The sequence below is a fragment of the Portunus trituberculatus genome, chromosome 18 (assembly GCF_017591435.1).
Source record: "Portunus trituberculatus isolate SZX2019 chromosome 18, ASM1759143v1, whole genome shotgun sequence".
Lineage (NCBI taxonomy): Eukaryota > Metazoa > Arthropoda > Malacostraca > Decapoda > Portunidae > Portunus > Portunus trituberculatus.
Genome location: NC_059272.1, coordinates 9954550 through 9979604, shown reverse-complemented (window position 1 = coordinate 9979604; position 25055 = coordinate 9954550). Strand labels below are relative to the sequence as shown.

Genomic DNA, 25055 nt, shown 5'->3' with positions numbered 1-25055 from the left:
AACGTATTGAGAAAAAAGGCAATTGGTAGCTTGAAAAAAAAATGACGTTATCCAGTGTCTGATATATGTATTAATGTTTTATGTATATACATTTATGTCTTTTACAGCTGTCAGAGATATTATCTACACAGACAGCCACTCAAGCCACCAAACCCGAGATTCGACACGACACGGCACCCCAGGTAACACGCGGCTGAGTTCATTACGCCTCATAATCAAGCAGATTTGTCCATCTGCATGAGCTATAAAAGTGTGTGTGTATGTGTGTCTGAGTATCACAACTTGACAACATCAAACACTACTCCTCAGGATTTGGATGAGTCCTACCTAAAGAGCTTTGATGGCGCTGTTCAGGCGGGCCACGTGGAACTGCTGGCTGAGGGGCGCTACATGCGCAATGTGTGCGAAAAGGAGTACGCCAACAAGAGCAGCATCAAGAGGCACCTTACCACCAATAAACATTCCACCAAGGTAATCCCTGCCATCTCTGCCTCTCCCAGTACAACTCATGTGTTTGGAAGGAATTTAGCTTCGCTCTCTCTCTCTCTCTCTCTCTCTCTCTCTCTCTCTCTCTCTCTCTCTCCTCTCCATTAGGTAGTGAGTGTGGGATCGGGCAGACGACCATGCGTAGGTTGGAATCCCACCACATACCGCTTTGAATTTTTGTCATCTGTCGAGAGGTTTAAAGTTACCTACGTGTCACCATGATACCCAGGTTCTACGTGGCTACACCAAAGATGCGTTTGGATGGTAATATGGTCCCTAATATGGATACCACTATAAATAAAATTGCATGCGCCACTAGTGGGCGGAAGCTGAACAACGCTTCCCACATATATTCTTCAAGTATGCCTACAGGCGCTATAGGCCATAGCATAAAAAAAAGTAGAGCTATTAGAATAAAAACAGTGATAAAAGATAGCAAGAGATGCAAAATTTCGTCAGTGAGAAAGAGGCTAAAGACAGTCAGTCAAAAGAGGGAGCTGATGAGACGAAAAGCTTTTGATTCCACTTAATCTATTAAAACTGTGTGAGAGAATCCACCCCACACATGTTACTTATATATCATTCAACAGAATGAAAATATAAAAATGACAAATAAGAACGTAAATAGATAACTTTAAAGTCACATTATTGGACCACTTATTTCTTTCAAAATCTTCATGAAAGTTCCAAGGAAGATTGAAGGATATCAAACTAACTCATAAAAAGCCATTATGCATTTGAACTTTCCGCCTCATAGTTCAAATGGTCATCTCTTACTATTGTTTTGGCAGGAATGCCTCACTTGTTGTGCCTCCATTATTATCATTATTTTGAAGTGATTGATGGCATTAGTGGTGAAAATTAAAGTTCCACCTCTAACTGACTCTCTTCAGCCTCTTTCTCATTGCCGCAATGTTGCATCTCTTGTTATCTCCTACCGCTATTTTCATGCCAACTGCTCTTCTGATCTTGCTTAGTGCATGCTTCCCCTTCTCCCGCGACCTCGCTGCACAAGACATTCTTCTTTCTCTCATCCATTTTCTGTCCATCTCTACAGCAAGATTTAACCAGTACTCTCAATCATTAATTTCTTTATCAAACAAACTCTGGGACTCCCTACCTGTTTCTGTGTTTTTATCTACGTATGACTTAAACTCATTTAAGAGGGAGGTTTCAGGACATTTATCCCATTCTTTTCCCTAGCACTCTCGACCCGGTTTGAGAACTGGCATCACATTGGGCCATTTTGTTTTAACATATCTGTTGCCCTTGATCAGTTTTCCCTTCTTACTTAAAAAGAATAGCGGTGACTAACGCAACCACAGCATGACGAGCAGCGAAGGCAAAGTGAAAGACTTAAGACGAAGCGAGTGCCTACATAATGCCAGGTTTTTGTTTTCGAAAGACGACCGTTCATATAATTTGCAAAGAAAGGGACTGTGTGCTATAGTCTTATACACCAATTATGCAGGAACTACTGATAGAATAGCAATAAATACAGAATTAGTAATAGTAGTAATAGTACTAGCAGTAATAATAGTAGTAGTAGGAGTAGTAGTAGTAGTAGTAGTAGTAGTAGTAGTAGTAGTAGTTGTTGTTGTAGTAGTAGTAGTAGTAGAAATATTATTAGTAGCTTAGCTTCTTCAAAAAAGGTAATAAGAAAATAGCAATTGGTCCTTAGAAATAATGCATACACTGTAAATTTAAGGAAGAAATGTGTTTTCTATTGATTATATGTAATAGAGCTTTATGTATCTAAAATTCTCTCTTTTACAGTTGCCAGAGGTGTTATCTACACAGACAGCCACTCAAGCCACCAAACCCGAGACTCGTCACGACTCGGCACCCCAGGTAACACGCGCGTAGTTCATTACGCCTCATACTTAAGCAGACTTGTCTATCTGCATGAGTTATAAACGAGACTTCTCATTACTGTGTGTATATGTGTGTGTGTGTGTGTGTGTGTGTGTGTGTGTGTGTGTGTGTGTGTTCATCACGATCATCTGCTGGTCACCCAGTCAGCCTTTCCCCTACAGCAGTGGTTCCCAACCTAGGGATAGATTACCCCAGTGGGGTAATGACCCCATATTTTGGGGGTAATGGATGTTTGGCATGGGATGAGGCAATCAGTTTACATTTTCATATAATTTCAATGAAGATTTCTATTAATTTTTTCTGCTTTCTATGTATGAACTAAAATTACTTCTTTTCGTATTATAGATTTGCATTATTGTGTTGCATAGTTTCTATTTTGTCTGTTTTTGAAGTATGAAATAGAGTTACTTTTTTTCCTATATTACGAGTATTTGTTCATTGGGGTAATGGATGATTGTGAAATTGTATTTTTGGGTAATCGCTGCGAAAAGGTTGGGAAACACTGCCCTACAGGAAGAGCTCATAGCTCATACTGACCGATTTTCGGGTAGGACTGAGACCACATCACACACCACACACCGGGATAGCAAGGCCACAACGCCTCGAGTTACATCCCTTATCTGTTTACTGCTCGGTGAATAGAGATTAAGAGACTCGCCCATTAGCTTTTTTCCGCGACGCTCCGGGACTCGAACCCCGGGCCTCCCGGTTGTGAACCGAGTGTGCTAATCACTACACTACGCGGTGTGTGTGTGTGTGTGTGTGTGTGTGTGTGTGTGTGTGTGTGTGTGTGTGTGTGTGTGTGTTTATGCAAGAGGGAAAACCAGCCAAGGGTAGCACAAGATTAAAAAAAAAAAAAAAAAAAATCACCTGAATTCCTGTTCCCTTAAAGATTGATATTGATTTAGCCAAAAGTCGGGGACAAATGTCTTGGAACCTCCTTCTTAAAAGAAGTCAAGTCGTAGGAAGATAGAAATACAGAAGCAGTTCCAGAGTTAACCAAAGAAAGGTATGAAAAACTGAGAGTACTGGTTAATTAACTCTTGCATAAGAAAGTTGGACAGAATAGGGATGAGAGGAAAAAGAAAGCCTTGTGCAACGAGGCCGCAGGAGGAGGGGACTTATGTAGTTAGCAAGATCAGTAGAGCAGTTAGCATGAAAATAGCGATAAAAGATAGAAAGAGATGCAACCTTTCGGCTGTAAGAAAGAGGCTGAAGACAGCCAGTCAGAGGAGGGGAGTTGATGAGATGAAAAGCTTTTGTTTCCACCCTATCTAATAAAACTTTGTGAGTGGAACACCTCAAACATGCAAAGAGTATTGCAAACAAGGACGGATAAGGCCCTTATACAGCGTTAGCAGTTGGAGGGGCGAGAAAAACTGGCGGAGACGCCGCAGAATGCCTAACTTCATAGAAGCTGTTTTAGCAAGAGATGAGATGTGAAGTTTCTAGTTAAGATTATGAGTAAAACACAGATCGAGGATATTCAGTGTAGACTGTAGAAGATGGGGACGGCTGAGTGTCATTGAATAAGAAGGGATAGTTGTCTGGAAGGTTGTGTCAATTTGATAGATGGAGGAATTGTTTTTTTGAGGCATTGAACACTAATAAGTAGTGTTCAAGTAGTGTTTGGATAAGACGATCATTAATGAATAACAGAATAAGAGTGGGTGGCAGGACAGTACCCTGAGGAACACTACTGTTAACAGATTTAGGAGAAGAACAGTAGCCGTCTACCATAGCTGCAATAGAACGGTCGGAAAGGAAACTTGAGATGAAGTTCTAGAGAAAAGGAGAGAAACCGTAGGACAGTCTTGAAATCAAAGCTTTGTCCCAGACTCTATTAAAAGCTTTTGATATGTCTAACGCGACAGAAAATGTTTCACCGAAATCCCTAAAAGGGGATGACCAAGACTCATTAAGGAAAGCCAGAAGATCACCAGAGTAGGGCGGCCATGACGGAAGCCATACTGGTGATCGGATAGAAGATTATGAAATGAGAGATGTTTGAGAATCTTCATATTGAGGATAGATTCAAAAAATTTTGACAAGCAAGAAATTAAAGCTTATAGGACGGTAGTTTGAAGGATAAGAACGGTAACCTTTTTTTGGAACAGATTGCATGCAGACAAACTTCCAGCAAGAAGGACAGGTAGAAGTCGATAGACATAGTTGAAAGATTTTGGCCAGGCAAGGTGCAAGCACGGAAGCACAGTTTTTTGAGAACAATGGGAGGGACCCCATCAGAATCATAGGCCTTCCGAGGGTTTAGTTCAGCAAGGGAATGGAAAACATCATTACGAAAAATTTTAATTCTAGACATGAAATAGTCAAAGGGAGGAGGAGAGGGAGGGACAAGCCCAGAATAATCCAAGGTGAAGTTTTTAGCAAAGGTTTGAAAGAAGAGTTCTGCTTTAGAAACAGAAGAGATGGCAGTGGTACCATCAGGATGAAATAAAGGAGGAAAAAAATGAAGAAGTAAAGTTAATGGAGATATTTTTGGCCAGATGCCAGAAGTCACGAGGATAATTGGAATTTGAAAGATTTTAACATTTTCTATTTATAAAGGAGTGTTTAGCAAGTTGAGGAACAGACTTGGCATGATACGGTAAGAAATAAAAAGTATATGAGATTTAGGAGATGGAAGGCTCAATCACTTTTTGTGGGCTCCTCTCTATCATGTATAGCAGGAGAACAGGAAATGCTAAACCAAAGTTTAGAAGGTTTAGATTGAGAAAAAGAATGAGGAATGTAAGCCTCCATACCAAACGCTATCACGTCTATAATGCGTTCAGCACACAGAGTTGGGTCTCTGACACGGAAACATTAATTATTCCAGGGAACATCAGCATAATACTACTCGTACCTCCTCAGGTTCTCCAAACTGGCAGAGGCAAAACGCCAAAGGCAACTCCGCTTTGCGGAATCCTGAGGAAGAATCGGAGAAATACGACAAGGTAAAGAACTGATATTTTAATCGGAGAATCTAGGGTAACAGCATAAGCAGAAGGATTAGAGGTTAGGAATAAATCAAGAATGTTGATCGTATCTCCAAGATGGTCAGAAATATGAGTAGAGTCTTGTAACAGTTGCTCTAGGTCATGGAGGATAGCAAAGTTGAAGGCTATTTCACCAGTGAAGGGAGCGAAACGCCAAAGCTGGTTGTGAACATTGAAATCTCTAAGAATGGAGATCTCCGGGAGAGGATAGAGGGACAGAATTTTAAGTTAAATAGCCAAAGGAGGAGTTAGGGGAGAGATATACAGCACAGATAAATTTAGTTAGAAAGTGAGTATTGAGTCTAAGGTGAAAAACTTGGAAGATTCGAGAGCAAATTAAGTTGTTGCGCACATAGACGCAACATCCAGCTTTGGAGCAAAAATAAAGATAGAGAAAGTAAGAGGGAACAGAGAAGGGGCTACTGTCAGTTGCCTCAGACAGCTGTGTTTCGGTGAGAGAAAGAAGGTGAGGTTTAGTAGAGGAGAGGTGGTGTTCTGCAGATTGAAAATTAGATCAATGACCGCGAATGTTATAGAAGTCAATGAAAAAATTGAGGGAGATGGCAAGACATTTTGGGTCGCCACCGAGAGAACACTCCGACCGGGGGACATTTTTGGTCCCATCCCGAAAAGGGGACTCCGATGATGGATTTGAAGTCGCCATTTTTTTTTTTTTTTTTTTTTTTTTTTTTTCATTTTAAGTAAAGTGTGTGTGAATGGTACGTAAGTTTTGTGCGAAGAAGGAGAGTTGTCTTTAGAGGGTAGGCTGTGACTGCCCCCTTGAGTTATGAGACATAAAGGGAAACGTTCAGCAAGATCACAACTGGCTTAATGGAGAGTTCACAGCACCCCTGAACTAGTGCTATTAGACATCGCTGGGAGTAAATTATCGTTTCGGTAGATGTCTACTACCTGTTTGAGTGTAATTCACCTCGTTCGCCTACTGGTCACCCAGCCAGTCTTCCCCATTACTGAGCGAGCTCAGAGCTCATAGACCGATCTTCGGGTAGGACTGAGACCACATCAACACACAACACACACCGGGAAAGCAAGGCCACATCCCCTCAAGTTACATCCCACACCTATTTACTGCTAGGTGAACAGGGGCCACACTTTAAGAGGCTTGCCCATTTGCCTCGCCACATACCGGGACTCGAACCAGGGCCTCTCGATTGTGAGTCGAGCATGCTAACCACTACACTACGCGGTGTGTGTGTGTGTGTGTGTGTGTGTGTGTGTGTGTGTGTGTGTGTGTGTGTGTGTGTGTGTGTATTTACCTAGTTGTAGTTTTACAGGGTCCGGGCTTTATGCTCGTGTGGCCCCGTCTCCATATCTACACTTATCCAATCTTACTTTAAAAGTATGCACACTCGTTGCAAACACTTCTTCTTCATTTAAACTGTTCCACGTCTCAATACATCTTTGCGGGAAACTATATTTTTTAACATCTCTCAGACATCTTCCTTTTCTCAGCTTTTTACTATGCGATCTTGTGCTTCGGATGTCATATTCTTCTCTCAGGATCAGTTTCTCATTATCCACTTGGTCCATTCCGTTGATCAATTTATAAACTTGTATCAGGTCTCGTCTCTCCTTTCTCTGTTCCAGGGTTGGTAGATCCATAGCCTTTAGTCTCTCCTCATATTTCATCCCTTCAAATTCTGGAACCATTCTTGTAGCCATTTTTTGTAGTCTCTCCAATTTCCTTATGTGTTTCTTTTTATGAGGAGTCCACACTACTCCTGCATATTCCAATCTGGGTCTTATTATAGTACTTATCAATTTCTTCATCATTTCTTTGTCCATGTAGTGAAATGCTACTCCAATATTCCTTAGCAAATTATATGTTTCTCTAAAAATTCTATCAATATGGCTTACTGGTTGATTGTTTTCTTCCATCGTCACTCCTAAGTCCTTTTCCTTTTAACTTTCTCCAGTTCTACTCCATCTCCCATCTTATAGATTCCCACAGGTCGTCTTTCACTCTTTCCCATTTCCATGACATGGCTTTTGTTCACATTGAATTCCATTTCCACTTTTACTCCATTCCCAGATCTTATTTAGGTCTTCTTGCAGTATTTCACAATCCTCTTTTTGCTGTATAACTCTGCACAGTTTCGTATCATCTGCAAACAGATTTATGTAGCTGTTCACTCCTTCTGGCATGTCGTTAATATAAATGAGGAAAAGTATTGGTGCCAATACTGACCCCTGTGGCACTCCGCTTTCTACTGCTCTCCACTTGGACTTCATATCTTTAACTACCGTCCTTATTTCTCTCCCTCTCAAATAATTTTCTATCCATATCAATGTGCTTCCTTTTAAGCCTTTGTCTAACGCCTTTTTTAAATCCAAATAAATAGTCAACCCATCCCTCTCTCTCTTGTACTCTATCAACTATTCTAGAATAGAAATTCAATAAATTAGTTACACACGACCGTCTTTTTCTAAAGCCAAATTAGCTATTTGATATTAATTTGTTGTCTTCAAGGAACTCGATCCATTGTTTCTTTTTATTCTTTCACACATCTTGCATATTACACTAGTTAGTGATACCGGTCTGTAATTTAAAGGTTCTTCCTTCCTTCCGCTCTTATATATGGGAACCACCTCAGCTCTTTTCCATTCTACTGGTACTGTTCCATTTTCTATTGAGCATTTTATGATGTATATAGGACTTGCTAGTTCTTCCCTACATTCTTACAGTATTCTGCCTGAGACTTCATCTGGTCCCATTGCCTTCCCTTCAATGTCCTTTTCGAAGTTCTTTTCCTCTTTCTTCCTCACCTTAACATATCCACTTCTTGCTGCCTTGAAGTTTTCCTTTTTTGCTGGATTTCTATTTCTCCTCCACCTTTTCCATGCTCCATCTCTTTTCTCCTTTGCCCTAGCACACCTTGCATTAAACCAATCTTTCTTTCCTTCTTCTTTAGGTCTATATTTCGGGACATATTCCCTGACTCCTGTTTTGTATATTTCCAAAAATAAGTTATATTTCTCTTGCATCGTCTCTGAGTTTTCCATCTCCTCCCAGTTTACGTTTTTAAAATAGTTCTTGAGATTCTCAATATCAGCCTTTCTGTAATTTAGTCGGTCACCTTTGTATGAATCGTCTCTATCTTCCTTTCCCTCTTCTATATCTATTTCTAATATTACATGGTCACTCTTTCCCAATGGGCACTTATATCTTATATCATCATTCATTTGTATACCCCTTGTAAAAACTAGGTCCAATCTCGCCGGCTCGTCGTTTCCTCTGAATCTTGTGCATTCCTTTACTCTCTGGTCCATCATATTGTCTATCATTAGGTTCAAGAATCTTTCTCCCCAGGCTTCTTCCCCCATACCACTTTCATAATTTTCCCAGTCCACTTCTTTACAGTTGAAATCTCCTACTAATATCACTTTTTTTCCTTTCTTTAACAATTCTCGTTAGACTCCTTATTGTGTCATCTATCATGTCTTTATATTCTTGATTGGTCCATGAATTTGTTTTGGTGGCACATATGTTACAATGATTGTTAACTCTTTTTTATTAATATGCATCTTAACATACAATACTTCTGCTTTTCCTTCCCCACATTCCACTTGGTTTATCACTATCTCCTTCCTTAACATAATCATGACTCCTCCTCCTCCTTTACCCACTCTGTCTCTTCTCCATACATTATACCTATTATCCAAGTCTATTTTGATTGCCTTATTTAGTTTTGTTTCAGCCAGGCATACAATATCTGGATTTTCTTTCTTTATGTAATCTCTTAATTCTAGTTTACTTGATAAAACCCCGTCTATGTTCGTATACATCATTTTTAGTCTTTTGCCTTTATCATTTTTAGTTAAACTTGTTCCACTTTTTTTTCTTCCTTCTCGTTTATATACCATTTCCTTATCCTGTCTCCTAGAATTCTCCAAAAAATGCCTTTTTTTCCTCTTCTGTGTGTGTGTGTGTGTGTGTGTGTGTGTGTGTGTGTGTGTGTGTGTGTGTGTGTGTGTGTTGAGAACATCTATTATAGGGGCACATTACTCTTCAGGATTTGGATGAGTCCTACCATAAGATCTTTGATGGCGCTGTTCAGGCGGGCCACGTGGAACTGCTGGCTGAGGGGCGCTACATGTGCAATGTGTGCGAAAAGGAGTATGCCAACAAGAGCAGCATCAAGAGTCACCTTACCACCAATAAACATTCCACCAAGGTAATCCCTGCCATCTCTGCCTCTCCCAGGACAACTCATGTGTTTGGAAGGAATTTAGCTTCGCTCTCTCTCTCTCTCTCCCTTAGCTTTCACTGAGTCACCGCCAGTCATCCTTCCCTCATCAAATCATTCAGTGCACAGTGACTTGTTTACTTTCACATTGAGACAGGGAGCTCCAGAGTTTACCAGATAAAAATATGAATGATTGACAGTACTGGTTAATTCTTGCATTAGAAAGTTGGACAGAAATAGAGGGGGAGGAAGAAGAAAGCCTTGTGCAGCGAGGCCGCAGGAGAGGGGAAGGCATGCAGTTAATAAGATTAGGGAGGCGGTGGGGTAACGGATAAGGTGGTGAGCGTGGGATCGGGCAGACGTCCATGCGTGGGTTGCAATCCCACCACATACCGCTTTGAATTTTTGTCATCTGTCAAGTGGTTTAAAGATACCTACATGTCACCACGATACCCAGGTTCTACGTGGCTACACCAAAGATGCAAATGGACGGTAATATGGGTACCACTATAAATAAAATTGCCTGCGCCACTAATGGGCGGAAGCTGAACAACGCTTTCCACATATATTCTTCAAGTATGCCTACAGGCGTTATAAGCCATAACATAAAAAAGTAGAGCTATTTGGAATGAAAACAGCGATAAAAGATAGCAAGAGATGCAGCATTTCAGCGGTGAGAAAGAGGCTTAAGACAGTCAGTCAAAAGAGGGGAAGCTGATGGGACGAAAAGCTTTTGATTCCACCCTATAGATCTAATAAAACTGTGTAAGTGGAACCCCCAAAAAATTGCGAAGAGTTCTCCATACAACCTCAGGTAAAGCTCTTGTACAGAGTTAGCAGTTGAAGAGAAGACATGAAATATGAAGTATCCAGTAGCATGAATATAGCGGTATAGATGATAGCAAGAGATGTAACATTGCGGTGGTGAGAGAAAAAAAAAGTCAGGGGACGACAGTTGATAAGACGAAAAGCTTTTGATTCCACTTTATCTAATAAAACTGTGTGAGAGAATCCACCTCACACATGTTACTTATATATCATTCAACAGAATGAGAATATGAAAATTACATAAATAAGTACGTAAATAGATAACTTAAAGTCACATTATTGGACCACTTATTTCTTTCAAACTATTCATGAAAGTTTTATGGACAATTGAAGCCATTATGCATTTGAGCTTTGTTCTGGCACTTGTTGTGCCTCCATTATTGTTATTATTTTGAAGTGATTAATGGCATTAGTGGGGAAAATAAATGTTCCACCTCTAAGTGACTGTCTTGAGCCTCTTTCTCATCGCCGAAATATTGCATCTCTTGTTATCTCCTACCGCTATTTTCATGCCAAATGCTCTTCTGATCATGCTAACTGCATGATATGAAGACGTGCATGGCATTCTACTTTTTCTTAACTCCATTCTGTCCACCTCTCTGGAGCAAGAGTTAACCAGTACTCTCAATCATTCATCTCTCTCTCTCATAAACTCTGGAACTCCCTACCTGTTTCTGTGTTTTCATCTTATGACCTAAACTCATTTAAGATGGACGTTTCAAGACATTTATCCCATTCTTTTGCCTAACACTCTCGACCTGATTCGAGAACTGGCATCTCAGTGGGCCATTATGTTTAAACATTTTTATTGCCCTTAATCAGTTTTCTCTTTTTACATAAAAAAGAATGGCGGTGCCTAACGCAACCGAAGCATGACAAGCAGCGAAGGCAAAGTGAAAGGCTTAAGACGAGTCGGGTGCCTACATAATGCCAGGCTTTTGTTTTCTAAAGACGACTGTTCATATAATTTGTAAAGAAAAGGACAGTCTGCTATGGTCTTATACACCAACTATGCAGTACCTAGTAACAGAATAGCAATAAATGTAAAAGTAGTAGCAGTAGTAGTAGTAACAGTATAGTAAGTAGTAGTAGTAGTAGTAGTAATAGTAGTAGAAGTAGTAGTAGGTGGAGCAGACGTACTTCTAATAGTAATAGTAGTATAGTAGTAGTAGTAGTAGTAGTAGTAGTAGTAGTAGTAGTAGTAGTGGTAGCTTACCTTATTCAAAGAACGTATTGAGTAAAAGGCAATTGGTACTTTGAAAAATATGACGTTATCTAGTGTCTGGATATATGTATTAATGCTTTATGTATATACATTTATGTCTTTTACAGCTGTCAGAGATATTATCTACACAGACAGCCACTCAAGCCACCAAACCCGAGATTCGACACGACTCGGCACCCCAGGTAAAACGCGACTGAGTTCATTACGCCTCATAATCAAGCAGACTTGTCCATCTACATGAGTTACAAACGAGACTTCTCATTACTGTGTATGTGTGTGTGTGTGTGTGTGTGATTTACCTCCTCGGACGTCTGCTGGTCACCCAGCCAGTCTTCCCCATTACGGAGCGAGCTCAGAGCTCATAGACCGATCTTCGGATAGGACTGAGACCACATAACACACTCCACACACCGGGAAAGCGAGGCCACAACCCCTCGAGTTACATCCCGTACCTATTTACTACTAGGTGAACAGGGGCCACACATTAAGAGACTTGCCCATTTGCCTCGCCGCTTACCGGGATTCGAACCCGGCCCTCTCGATTGTGAGTCGAGCGTGCTAACCACTACACTACGCGGTGTTTCACTGTTTGATCTGCTGCAGTCTCTGACGAGACAGCCAGACGTTATCCTACGGAACGAGCTCCGAGCTCATTATTTCCGATCTTTGGATAGGCCTGAGACCAGGCACACACCACACACCGGGACAACAAGGTCACAACTCCTCGATTTACATCCCGTACCTACTCACTACTAGGTGAACAGAGGCTACACTTTTGCGTGTGTGTGTGTGTGTTTCACTGTTTGATCTGCTGCAGTCTCTGACGAGACAGCCAGACGTTACCCTACGGAACGAGCTCAGAGCTCATTATTTCCGATCTTCGGACAGGCCTGAGACCAGGCACACACCACACACCGGGACAACAAGGTCACAACTCCTCGATTTACATCCCGTACCTACTCACTGCTAGGTGAAGAGGGTCTACACGTGAAAGGAGACACACCCAAATATCTCCACCTGGCCGGGAAATCGAACCCCGGTCCTCTGGCTTGTGAAGCCAGCGCTCTAACCACACGTGTGTGCGTGTGTGTGTGTGTGTATCATTACTTGGCAACACCTAATATGGAGGCGCATTACCCTTCAGGATTTGGACGAGTCCCACCTTAAGAGCTTGGATGGAGCTGTTCAGGCAGGCCAGGTGAGAATTTTTTTTTCAATTCAACATGATTATAAGCGATGTACGTGTTTTATGCAAGACAAAGGCAGGGAAAAAAAAAGCACTTAATTGTCAGTCCCTTGGAGATCCGAGACACAAAGGGAAACGTTCAGCAAGATCACAACTAGCTTAATAGAGAGTTCACAGCACCCCCTGAACTAGTGCTATTAGACATCGCTGGGAGTAAATTATCGTTTCGGAAGATGTCAGTAGGAGTAATTGGGCCTCGATACGGGATAACAATGCACTTTTTCTGGTTGGTACTTCCGGGAAAAGTGCATTATCGCCGTTTTGAGGCCCATTCAGTTTCCGTGATCTACTTTCGTACATGACTGTCATTTTTCGTAACCGGGCATAATGACCTTGACTTAGTCATTTTTGTACCTGGAAGTCAGTAACCGAGCCTGGAGGCCCAATGACCTTGAATTATGATTCGGTTACTGACTTCCAGGTACAAAAATTACTAAGTCAAGGTCATTATGTACGAAAGTAGATCACGGAAACTGAATGGTCCTCAAAACGGCGATAATGCAATTTTCCCGGAAGTACCAACCAGGAAAAGTGCATTGCTATCCCGTATCGAGGCCCAATTACTCCTACTGATGTCTACTGCCTGTTACTGTGTGTGTGTGTGTGTGTGTGTGTGTGTGTGTGTGTGTGTGTGTGTGAGTATCACAACTTGACAACATCAAACACTACTCTTCAGGATTTGGATGAGTCCTACCTAAAGAGCTTTGATGGCGCTGTTCAGGCAGGCCACGTGGAACTGCTGGCTGAGGGGCGCTACATGTGCAATGTGTGTGAAAAGGAGTATGCCAACAAGAGCAGCATCAAGAGTCACCTTACCACCAATAAACATTCCACCAAAATAATCCCTGCCATCTCTGCCTCTCCCAGTACAACTCATGTGTTTGGAAGGAATTTAGCTTCGCTCTCTCTCTCTCTCTCTCTCTCTCTCTCTCTCTCTCTCTCTCTCTCTCTCTCTCTCTCTCTCTCTCTCTCTCTCTCTCTCTCTCTCTCTCTCTCTCTCTCTCTCCCTTAGCTTTCACTGAGTCACCACCAGTCATCCTTCCCTCATCAAATCATTCAGTGCTCTGTGATTTGTTTACTTTCACATTGAGGCAGGGAGCTCCAGAGTTTACCAGATAGAAATATGAATGACTGGTTAACTCTTGTATTAGAGAGTTAGACAGAAATAGAGTGAGAAGAAGAAGAAAGCCTTGTGCAGCGAGGCCGCAGGAGAGGGGAAGGCATACAGTTAATAAGATCAGGGAGGCGGTGGCGTAACGGATAAGGTGGTGAGTGTGGGATCGGGCAGACGACCATGCGTAGGTTGGAATCCCACCACATACCGCTTTGAATTTCTGTCATCTGTCGAGTAGTTTAAAGTTACCTACATGTCACAATGATACCCAGGTTCTACGTGGCTACACCAAAGATGCGCTTGGATGGTAATATGGCCCCTAATATGGGTACCACTATAAATAAAATTGCCTGCGCCACTAGTGGGCGGAAGCTGAACAACGCTTCCCACATATATTCTTCAAGTATGCCTACAGGCGCTATAGGCCATAGCATAAAGAAAAAAGTAGAGCTATTAGAATAAAAATAGTGACAAAAGATAGCAAGAGATGCAAAAATTCGGCGGTGAGAAAGAGACTTAAGACAGTCAGTCAAAAGAGGGGAGCTGATGAGACGAAAAGCTTTTGATTCCACTTTATCTATTAAAACTGTGTGAGAGAATCCACCCCACACATGAAAATATAAAAATGACAAATAAGAACGTAAATAGATAACTTTAAAGTCACATTATTGGACCACTTATTTCTTTCAAAATCTTCATGAAAGTTCCAAGGAAGATTGAAGGATATCAAACTAACTCATAAAAAGCCATTATGCATTTGAACTTTCCGCCTCATAGTTCAAATGGTCATCTCTTACTATTGTTTTGGCAGGAATGCCTCACTTGTTGTGCCTCCATTATTATCATTATTTTGAAGTGATTGATGGCATTAGTGGTGAAAATTAAAGTTCCACCTCTAACTGACTCTCTTCACCCTCTTTCTCATTGCCGCAATGTTGCATCTCTTGTTATCTCCTACCGCTATTTTCATGCCAACTGCTCTTCTGATCTTGCTTAGTGCATGCTTCCCCTTTTCCCGCGACCTCGCTGCACAAAACATTCTTCTTTCTCTCATCCATTTTCTGTCCATCTCTACAGCAAGATTTAACCAGTACTCTCAATCATTAATTTCTTTATCAAACAAACTCTGGGACTCCCTACCTGTTTCTGTGTTTTTATCTACGTATGACTTAAACTCATTTAAGAGGGAGGTTTCAGGACATTTATCCCATTCTTTTCCCTATCACTCGACCTGGTTCGAGAACTGGCATCACAGTGGTCCATTTTGTTTTAACATTTCTGTTGCCCTTGATCAGTTTTCCCTTCTTACTTAAAAAGAATAGCGGTGACTAACGCAACCACAGCATGACGAGCAGCGAAGGCAAAGTGAAAGACTTAAGAGGAATCGAGTGCCTGCATAATGCCAGGTTTTTGTTTTCGAAAGACGACCGTTCATATAATTTGCAAAGAAAGGGACTGTCTGCTATAGTCTCATACACCAAATATGCAATACCTAGAAATAGAATAACAATAAATGTAAAAGTAGTAGTAGCAATAGTAGTAAGTAGTAGTAGTAATAGTCGTAGAAGTACTGCTACTAGTAGTAGTAGTAGTAGTACTAGTAGTAGTAGTAGTAGTAGTAGTAGTAGTAGTAGTAGTAGTAGTAGTAGTAGTAGTAGTTTACCTTATTCAAACAACGTATTGAGAAAAAAGGCAATTGGTAGTTTGAAAAAAAAATGACGTTATCTAGTGTCTGATATGTGTATTAATGCTTTATGTATATACATTTATGTCTTTTACAGCTGTCAGAGATATTGTCTACACAGACAGCCACTCAAGCCACCAAACCCGAGATTCGACACGACTCGGCACCCCAGGTAACACGCGGCTGAGTTCATTACGCCTCATAATCAAGCAGATTTGTCCATCTTTATGAGTTATAAACGTGTGTGTGTGTGTATGTGTGTCTGAGTATCACAACTTGACAACATCAAACACTACTCTTCAGGATTTGGATGAGTCCTACCTAAAGAGCTTTGATGGCGCTGTTCAGGCGGGCCACGTGGAACTGCTGGCTGAGGGGCGTTACATGTGCAATGTGTGCGAAAAGGAGTATGCCAACAAGAGCAGCATCAAGAGGCACCTTACCACCAATAAACATTCCACCAAGGTAATCCCTGCCATCTCTGCCTCTCCCAGGACAACTCATGTGTTTGGAAGGAATTTAGCTTCGCTCTCTCTCTCTCTCTCTCTCTCTCTCTCTCTCTCTCTCTCTCCATTAGGTAGTGAGTGTGGGATCGAGCAGACGACCATGCGTAGGTTGGAATCCCACCACATACCGCTTTGAATTTTTGTCATCTGTCGAGAGGTTTAAAGTTACCTACGTGTCACCATGATACCCAGGTTCTACGTGGCTACACCAAAGATGCGTTTGGATGGTAATATGGCCCCTAATATGGATACCACTATAAATAAAATTGCATGCGCCACTAGTGGGCGGAAGCTGAACAACGCTTCCCACATATATTCTTCAAGTATGCCTACAGGCGCTATAGGCCATAGCATAAAAAAAAGTAGAGCTATTAGAATAAAAATAGTGACAAAAGATAGCAAGAGATGCAAAATTTCGTCAGTGAGAAAGAGGCTAAAGACAGTCAGTCAAAAGAGGGGAGCTGATGAGACGAAAAGCTTTTGATTCCACTTAATCTATTAAAACTGTGTGAGAGAATCCACCCCACACATGAAAATATAAAAATGACAAATAAGAACGTAAATAGATAACTTTAAAGTCACATTATTGGACCACTTATTTCTTTCAAAATCTTCATGAAAGTTCCAAGGAAGATTGAAGGATATCAAACTAACTCATAAAAAGCCATTATGCATTTGAACTTTCCGCCTCATAGTTCAAATGGTCATCTCTTACTATTGTTTTGGCAGGAATGCCTCACTTGTTGTGCCTCCATTATTATCATTATTTTGAAGTGATTGATGGCATTAGTGGTGAAAATTAAAGTTCCACCTCTAACTGACTCTCTTCAGCCTCTTTCTCATTGCCGCAATGTTGCATCTCTTGTTATCTCCTACCGCTATTTTCATGCCAACTGCTCTTCTGATCTTGCTTAGTGCATGCTTCCCCTTTTCCCGCGACCTCGCTGCACAAGACATTCTTCTTTCTCTCATCCATTTTCTGTCCATCTCTACAGCAAGATTTAACCAGTACTCTCAATCATTAATTTCTTTATCAAACAAACTCTGGGACTCCCTACCTGTTTCTGTGTTTTCATCTACGTATGACTTAAACTCATTTAAGAGGGAGGTTTCAGGACATTTATCCCATTCTTTTCCCTAGCACTCGACCTGGTTCGAGAACTGGCATCACAGTGGTCCATTTTGTTCTAACATTTTTGTTGCCCTTGACCAGTTTTCCCTTCTTACTTAAAAAGAATAGCGGTGACTAACGCAACCACAGCATGACGAGCAGCGAAGGCAAAGTGAAAGACTTAAGAGGAATCAAGTGCCTACATAATGCCAGGTTTTTGTTTTCGAAAGACGACCGTTCATATAATTTGCAAAGAAAGGGACTGTCTGCTATAGTCTCATACACCAAATATGCAATACCTAGAAATAGAATAACAATAAATGTAAAAGTAGTAGTAGCAATAGTAGTAAGTAGTAGTAGTAATATTCGTAGAAGTACTACTAGTAGTAGTAGTAGTAGTAGTAGTAGTAGTAGTAGTAGTAGTAGTTTACCTTATTCAATAAACGTATTGAGAAAAGAGGCAATTGGTAGTTTGAAAAAAAAATGACGTTATCCAGTGTCTGATATATGTATTAATGCTTTATGTATATACATTTATGTCTTTTACAGCTGTCAGAGATATCATCTACACAGACAGCCACTCAAGCCACCAAACCCGAGATTCGACACAACTCGGCACCCCAGGTAACACGCGGCTGAGTTCATTACGCCTCATAATCAAGCAAACTTGTCCATCTGCATGAGTTATAAACGTGTGTTTGTGTGTATGTGTGTCTGAGTATCATAGTGGAACCATGCGTGCTTTGGGATCCGAGGGGTCTCCAAGCGCACGGGTTCGAATCCTGTCCACGGTCTGAGTGCAGGTTGGGCTTCCTCACTCAGGGCAACGGTTTCCTAGCGGGTGGGCTTTGAGAAAGGAGGTACCCTAAAAAGTATCCCCTTTAGCCCGTAAATTCGCGTGAAAAGCCCACATGGTATAAATAAAAAAAAATAGATAAATAAAAAGAACATCAAACATTACTCTTCAGGATTTGGATGAGTCCTACCATAAGAGCTTTGATGGCGCTGTTCAGGCAGGCCACGTGGAACTGCTGGCTGAGGGGCGTTACATGTGCAATGTGTGCGAAAAGGAGTATGCCAACAAGAGCAGCATCAAGAGGCACCTTACCACCAATAAACATTCCACCTAGGTAATCCCTGCCATCTCTGCCTCTCCCAGTACAACTCATGTGTTTGGAAGGAATTTAGCTTCGCTCTCTCTCTCTCTCTCCCTTACCTTTCACTGAGTCACCGCCAGTCATCCTTCCCTCATCAAATCATTCAGTGCTCTGTGATTCGTTTACTTTCACATTGAGGCAGGGAGCTCCAGAGTTTACCAGATAAAAATATGAATGACTGGTTAACTCTTGTATTAGAGAGTTGGACAGAAATAGAGTGAGAGGAAGAAGAAAGCCTTGTGCAGCGAGGCCGCAGGAGAGGGGAAGGCATGCAGTTAATAAGATCAGGGAGGCGGTGGCGTAACGGATAAGGGGGTGAGTGTGGGATCGGGCAGACGACCATGCGTAGGTTGGAATCCCACCACATACCGCTTTGAATTTTTGTCATCTGTCGAGTAGTTTAAAGTTACCTACATGTCACCATGATACCCAGGTTCTACATGGCTACACCAAAGATGCGCTTGGATGGTAATATGGCCCCTAATATGGGTATCACTATAAATGAAATTGCCTGCGTCACTAGTGGGCGGAAGCTGAACAACGCTTCCCACATATATTCTTCAAGTATGCCTACAGGCAATATAGGCCATAGCATAAAAAAAGTAGAGCTATTAGAATAAAAATAGTGACAAAAGATAGCAAGAGATGCAAAATTTCGTCGGTGAGAAAGAGGCTTAAGACAGTCAGTCAAAAGAGGGGAGCTGATGAGACGAAAAGCTTTTAATTCCACTTTATCTATTAAAACTGTGTGAGAGAATCCACCCCACACATGTTACTTATATATCAATCAACAGAATGAAAATATAAAAATGACAAATAATTAAGTTTTTTTTCATGCATTTTTACTTTTTTTCTCAGGTGACTGATGCTGAGGTCATGGCCAGATTGCGCATTAAAAGACAAGAAAAAAAAAATGAACTTGAATATCACACCAATACACAACTTCCGCCCGGGCGAGTTGAAATATTCAACTATATATTCTTTCACTACAACACTCGACAGAGGCTGGAAGACAGGAAAGGAGCAAAGATGGACTCTACCAACTTAAAAATTACCTTCAATAGATTGGGCTACCAAGTGTTCGTTCATGAAAATCTCACTGCGAATGACACCTTTATGGAACTGGAAAATATTAGAAAAAGCTGCAAGCAAAAACCTCCTCAAGCTATATTTTTTTTCTTCTTGAGTCATGGGAATCAGGGCAATGAGTTTATGTCCGCTGATGGTGTCCCTTTAAACATTGATAAAATCAAGGACGAGTTTACCAACGATCTATGTCCAGAGCTAGCTAAGAAACCAAAGATCTTCATGACAAACTATTGCCGGGGAGACAATGAGGAATGTCTGGAGACCGACGGACATGTGAGAATTCCTCAAGACCTCGTGACGATCTATGCCAGCAGAGATGGCATTGCAGCTTACCGACTGCCTAATGAGGGAACGTCGTTTGTACTGAGCTTGTGCAAGGTACTGGAGAAGCTGAGGGAGCGCACCGAACTGCACGATTTGTACCTCTTGCTAATGGACGAGATGAAGAGGAACAAAGCCACAACACCTATCTGGGAAGAAATTGGCTTTAAGAAATTCTATCTTGAGATACCAGAAAGAAAGTAACTGTTTGTTTATATACACAAAGTGGAAAAACAAGGGAAGATACGAAGAAATATAACCTATTTCAGTGAAAATACAGTGAACAAAAAACAAAAGAAAAGACAAAATCAAGAAAAATCAAAACAATAAAATATGAAAGTTAAAAGACAGGAAACAAGAGAAAAGAAGACGAAGAAACGAAAATACGAAACAGGAACGAAGAAATGAAGAAACGGAAAATAAGAGAAGGGACGAAAGAGAAGAAAACAGGAAAGTCCACGGCGCAAAAGTACACAGGACGAGTGCAGAAACACGGGGAGAGAACCGGAACAGGAAAGTGTCTCTCTATATACAAACAAATCAAACGCCTTTCATTGGAAGTTCAAAAGTAGTTATTAGAAACTGATAGACAAAAAATTAATAACGTGTAATTACACTGCAGTGTATGCATGGAATATACATCATGTGGTGACAGTAATAAAAAAAAACATGCACTTAAAGGTAAGAGAGAGAGAGATTCTGATTCTTAACTTTTATTCACAAGATGTAATATGGTACAATACATGTGAAAGACTGTTTTTGCACTTGGCCAGTCTCATCAGTTTAACATTGCGAAAGAAGTCATATATCCATCGTTATTGTGGTTTCTATATTTACATACGTGGAAATGGACAGGACTAGGGTTTAATGCATGAGATTATGTACATTTCTGTTTATTTATCAATATCACAAAATTTTGGATGGGCACATAGTGTTTCTGTTAGAATGTTCAGAAAGTGTTTTGCAAGGTCAGGTAGTGTTGGGTTCGATATATTGAGAGAGAGAGAGAGAGAGAGAGAGAGAGTGTGTGTGTGTGCGTATGTCGTAAACGAGGAAGCCGAACATCATAGCAGTAAATTAAAGTTAAATTTGTGAAAAGTTTCACAATTAGCTCCTACTTTTAAGATGTTAAGTGTGTAATATTGATAATTAAGAACATAAGAACACAAGAAAGGAGGGAAGCTGCAAGAGGCCACCAGGCCTATATGAGGCAGTCCCAGTGTGCTTAATCTACCTAATTCCATCTATCTTCCCCATCCATGAATTTATCTAATCTTCTTTTAAAGCTCCCTATTAACTCAACCCTGACTACATGCCCACTGAGACTGTTCCACTCATCAACCACTCTATTTGAAAACCAGTTTCTTCTCATTTCTTTCCTAAACCTGAATTTTTCAAGCTTAAACCCATTATTTCTGGTTCTGTCCCCGCTACTGATCCTAAGAACTACATTCATGTCCCCTTTGTTATACCACTTAAATACTTTTATCAAGTCTCCTCTTAACCTATGTCTTTCTAAGGAATGCAAACTAAGTTTTTTTCAGTCTCTCTTCATAGGGTATATCCCTCATTCTCTGTATCCTTTTAGTCATCTTCCTTTGCACTGACTTCAATAGAGCTATGTCCTTCCTGTAATGTGGGGACCAGAATTGTACCGCATAGTCAAGATGTGGCCTGACCAGCGCCAAGTATAATTTTAGTATTACTTCGGGACTCCTGCTTTTAACACTTCTAAAAATGAAACCTAACACTTTATTCGCCTTATTTCTGGCCTCAATACATTGCGTCCTTGTACCGAGATCAGAGCTAACTATGACTCCTAAATCTTTCACACTTGGAACTTCCTAGTGCCACGTTATCTATTGTGTACCTATTGCTTGGATTATCTCTACCCACGCTCAGCACCCTGCACTTGTTAATATTGAACTGCATTAGCCATCTATCTGTCCATTCTTTCATCCTATCCAAGTCAGCCTGCAAAGCCTTGGCATCCGAATCGGACCTAATTAATCTACCTATCTTTGTGTCGTCCGCAAATTTACTGATATCACTATTAATTCCACTATCCAAGTCGTTGATATATATTAGAAATAATAATGGCCCTAAAACTGAGCCCTGCTGCACCCCACTAACTACTTCCCCCACTCGGAATTCGAACCATTAATTACTACCCTTTGTCGCCTGTCGTCTAACCACGCTTTAATCCAGCCTAATATTCTACCCTCTATACCGTGTGCTTTAACCTTTTTTAAGAGCCTCTGGTGAGGTACTTTGTCAAAAGGCTTTACTGAAATCTAAGTATAGAATGTCATAACTATCACCTTTATCTGCCGCCTCATAAACCTTACTATAAAAGCTCAACAAGTTGGTAAGACACGACTTCCCCTTCGTAATTCCATATTGTGTGTGATTTATTAAGCCGTGTTTGTCTAGGTGTTCCCTAATGTTTTCCGCTATTATTGATTCCATTAGCTTGCCCACAACTGAAGTTAAGCTGACAGGCCTGTAATTAGACGTCAGGGTTTTATCTCCCTTCTTAAATATGGGAACCACATTAGCTTCTCTCCACATTATCGGTACCTCACCTGACTCCAGTGACATCCTCAAAAGTGCCGCTAAAGGCTCGCTTACGACGTCTTTGCATTCCTTTAGAACCCTTGGATATACTTCATCAGGTCCCGGTGACTTGAATTTCTTTAGTTTATCTATCCCCAGTTATAAGGATATTTGTCAGCTTTTCACTATATCCTCTTCCCTAAATACCTCTTCCCTATCTGGGATTTCCTGTGTGTTGTCTTGGGTGAAGACAGTTAAAAATATTCGTTCATAATTCTACTAATCCCTTCCGCAGAACTAGCCATTTCACCATTTGTTGCCCTTATGGGACCTATTTCTTCTCTGCTTTTCGTCTTATATAACTGAAAAAATCCCTTAGGGTTCGTCTTTGCTTGGCTGGCTACCCTCAACTCATATTCACTTTTAGCTTTCCTCGTTAACCTCTTAACTGATCTTAACGAGGAAAGCTAAAAGTAAATATGATTTGAGGGTAGCCAGCCAAGCAACGACGAACCCTAAGGGATTTTTTCAGATAATTGGATATTATATATATATATATATATATATATATATATATATATATATATATATATATATATATATATATATATATATATATATATATATACGAGTATATATATAAGGGAAGGTGCAAGACGGTATCAAACCTACACGTGTACACATGGCAGTTCCTAAATAAAGTGATAGTAATTGTCATATGGAAATAGAAATAAGCGTTTATATTATAATTTATTACGAATAAGAGGTGCACAGTGTTCTTACATTCGTTATTCAGTTCAATGTATATTAGTGTTAAGAATTTGTGTGACTCGTTTTTTATCTCCATTAAACTGTGGACAGTCACGAGTGTTCCATTTATGCCAGCGACCAATCATGGGTATTAATCTCCTTACTCCTAATGGCAGTATGGAACATGCTTATTCAATTACGGCCCTACATTTTTAGTTTAAAAATTCTAAAAAGTTATCAAAGTTTGTCCTGCTTCATCACTTCTTCCGCCGGCAGTTATGTTTTTAACGCTAATTATGACTTTTGATATTTGCTAAAGTTTTAAAAGACAAGTTGTAAATGTTAAAAGGAGTTTTGACTTGGTGGCTGTGCTCTGAATAGTAGAGAATGATGATAGGACGTATTCCTAGAATATTTCGTCGTTCTGTCTCCTATGATTAACAGGCTCTAATGGAAACTGCTGGGGCTTTCAAGAGTTTTTATGTGATTCAAGCGAGAGTATGCCGAGGAGTCTGTCTCGTTAGTAAGAGAAGAAAAAATAATACTTATAAGAACAAAACCAATCATCTCTGTGGCCTTCAAAAGTAATGCTATATAATGAAATAACAAACTGTTGTAAAGAAATGTGAATGTACTACGTTAATTGGTATACCTGATAATGGATGTTGTGTGTGAAAGGTGCAACGTTATCAAACAAATATCACTGATTAAACCAGCTTGATTCCTGGTTAGTATGATGCGGTAAACAATTGCTGGTATGAATTTCCCGCTGTGTATGTGTGTGTGTGTGTGTGTGTGTGTGTGTGTGTCGCGCGCAGGTTTATCAAATCAACCTAGATAAGATAAAATTACTCTCTCTCTCTCTCTCTCTCTCTCTCTCTCTCTCTCTCTCTCTCTCTCTCTCTCTCTCTCTCTCTCTCTCTCTTTTCGCCACTACAACCATCCCCCCCTCCACCATCTCCTCTCCTCACTTAATATTGACACTCATAAGTCTTTGTTGAAGTTTTCCCAAGTCGGAGTCTGGCGCCTTTCAGCGGGGCCATATTTTTTTGCGAATATTAACAACTTTTCCATTAATACTTCCTCGCTCACACCTCTCACAACTTCCCTTTCGATGTTTATAAAGAAATTTTCCTTTTTTCTTTTACTTTCTTTTTTTTCATTCTTCCGTTGCTGATCCGAATTCTCAAAAGGCTTCTCTTTCTACGCATGTTCTTTTTTCTTTATTTTTATTTTTATTTTTTTTTACTAATCGAAGAAGATCGCTTTTGTGTCGAACATTTTAAGGAATCCTAATCTGTTACTAAGGATTTGAAGCATACGTAGCATTCATTCTATACTTAATTTTACTGCAGTTCCCTTAATGATAATGAAAAATGATAAAGAAGAAATGATAATAGTGATGATGTAGTAATTAATGATAATGCTGAATCTCAATCCGTATACAATAATTTACCTTCGCTTACAATTCAGGCTGTCGTTTCTATCAGGGAATAATGTCCTGATAAAAATTAACATTGAAGTGTACGATAATTCACCTTCTCGTGCGATGATATATTCCAGTTGTCGTCTACTCAGATTTTCTTCAGGATGCATTTGGGCTCCAGTAATGGATTCTTTCTCGTCTATATCAAGGAATAATATCACCAGCCCCGCGCCTCCCTGCCTCTCATCTTATATTCATAGAGAGAGAAGGGAAGTTTTCCGTTTTTTCTTTAATTTAAGATATAGTTCTGTCTTTACTCTCTCTCTCTCTCTCTCTCTCTCTCTCTCTCTCTCTCTCTCTCTCTCTCTCTCTCTCTCTCTCTCTCTCTTTGTATTGTTTGCTAGCTATATAAGTATTGTATGTAACACATTTATGTATGATATTATTGTAGTAATAATCATGTTGTCATTATTA

At 40.5% G+C, this 25055-nt stretch overlaps 1 protein-coding gene across 16 annotated transcripts in view; it reads left to right on the top strand.

Annotated features, from left to right (window-relative positions):
- The window catches only part of LOC123505321 (zinc finger protein 646-like), a 34717-nt gene extending 14640 nt beyond the window's left edge, over positions 1-20077 (top strand). For 4 of the 16 annotated variants that reach the window (XM_045256491.1, XM_045256492.1, XM_045256488.1 and 1 more), the window contains 10 exons: positions 108-182; positions 310-471; positions 2263-2337; positions 9395-9556; positions 11729-11803; positions 13544-13633; positions 15763-15837; positions 15969-16130; positions 17832-17906; positions 19298-20077. In XM_045256491.1, the coding sequence (XP_045112426.1) occupies positions 108-182; positions 310-471; positions 2263-2337; positions 9395-9556; positions 11729-11803; positions 13544-13633; positions 15763-15837; positions 15969-16130; positions 17832-17906; positions 19298-20053 (1707 nt within the window). In that variant the 3' untranslated portion in view covers positions 20054-20077. Of the gene's footprint in view, positions 1-107; positions 183-309; positions 472-2262; positions 2338-9394; positions 9557-11728; positions 11804-13543; positions 13634-15762; positions 15838-15968; positions 16131-17831; positions 17907-18250; positions 18413-19297 lie in introns of all 16 variants that reach the window. The other 12 variants (XM_045256505.1, XM_045256506.1, XM_045256496.1 and 9 more) reach the window with 12 other exon arrangements.
- Positions 20078-25055: the final 4978 nt, after the last annotated feature.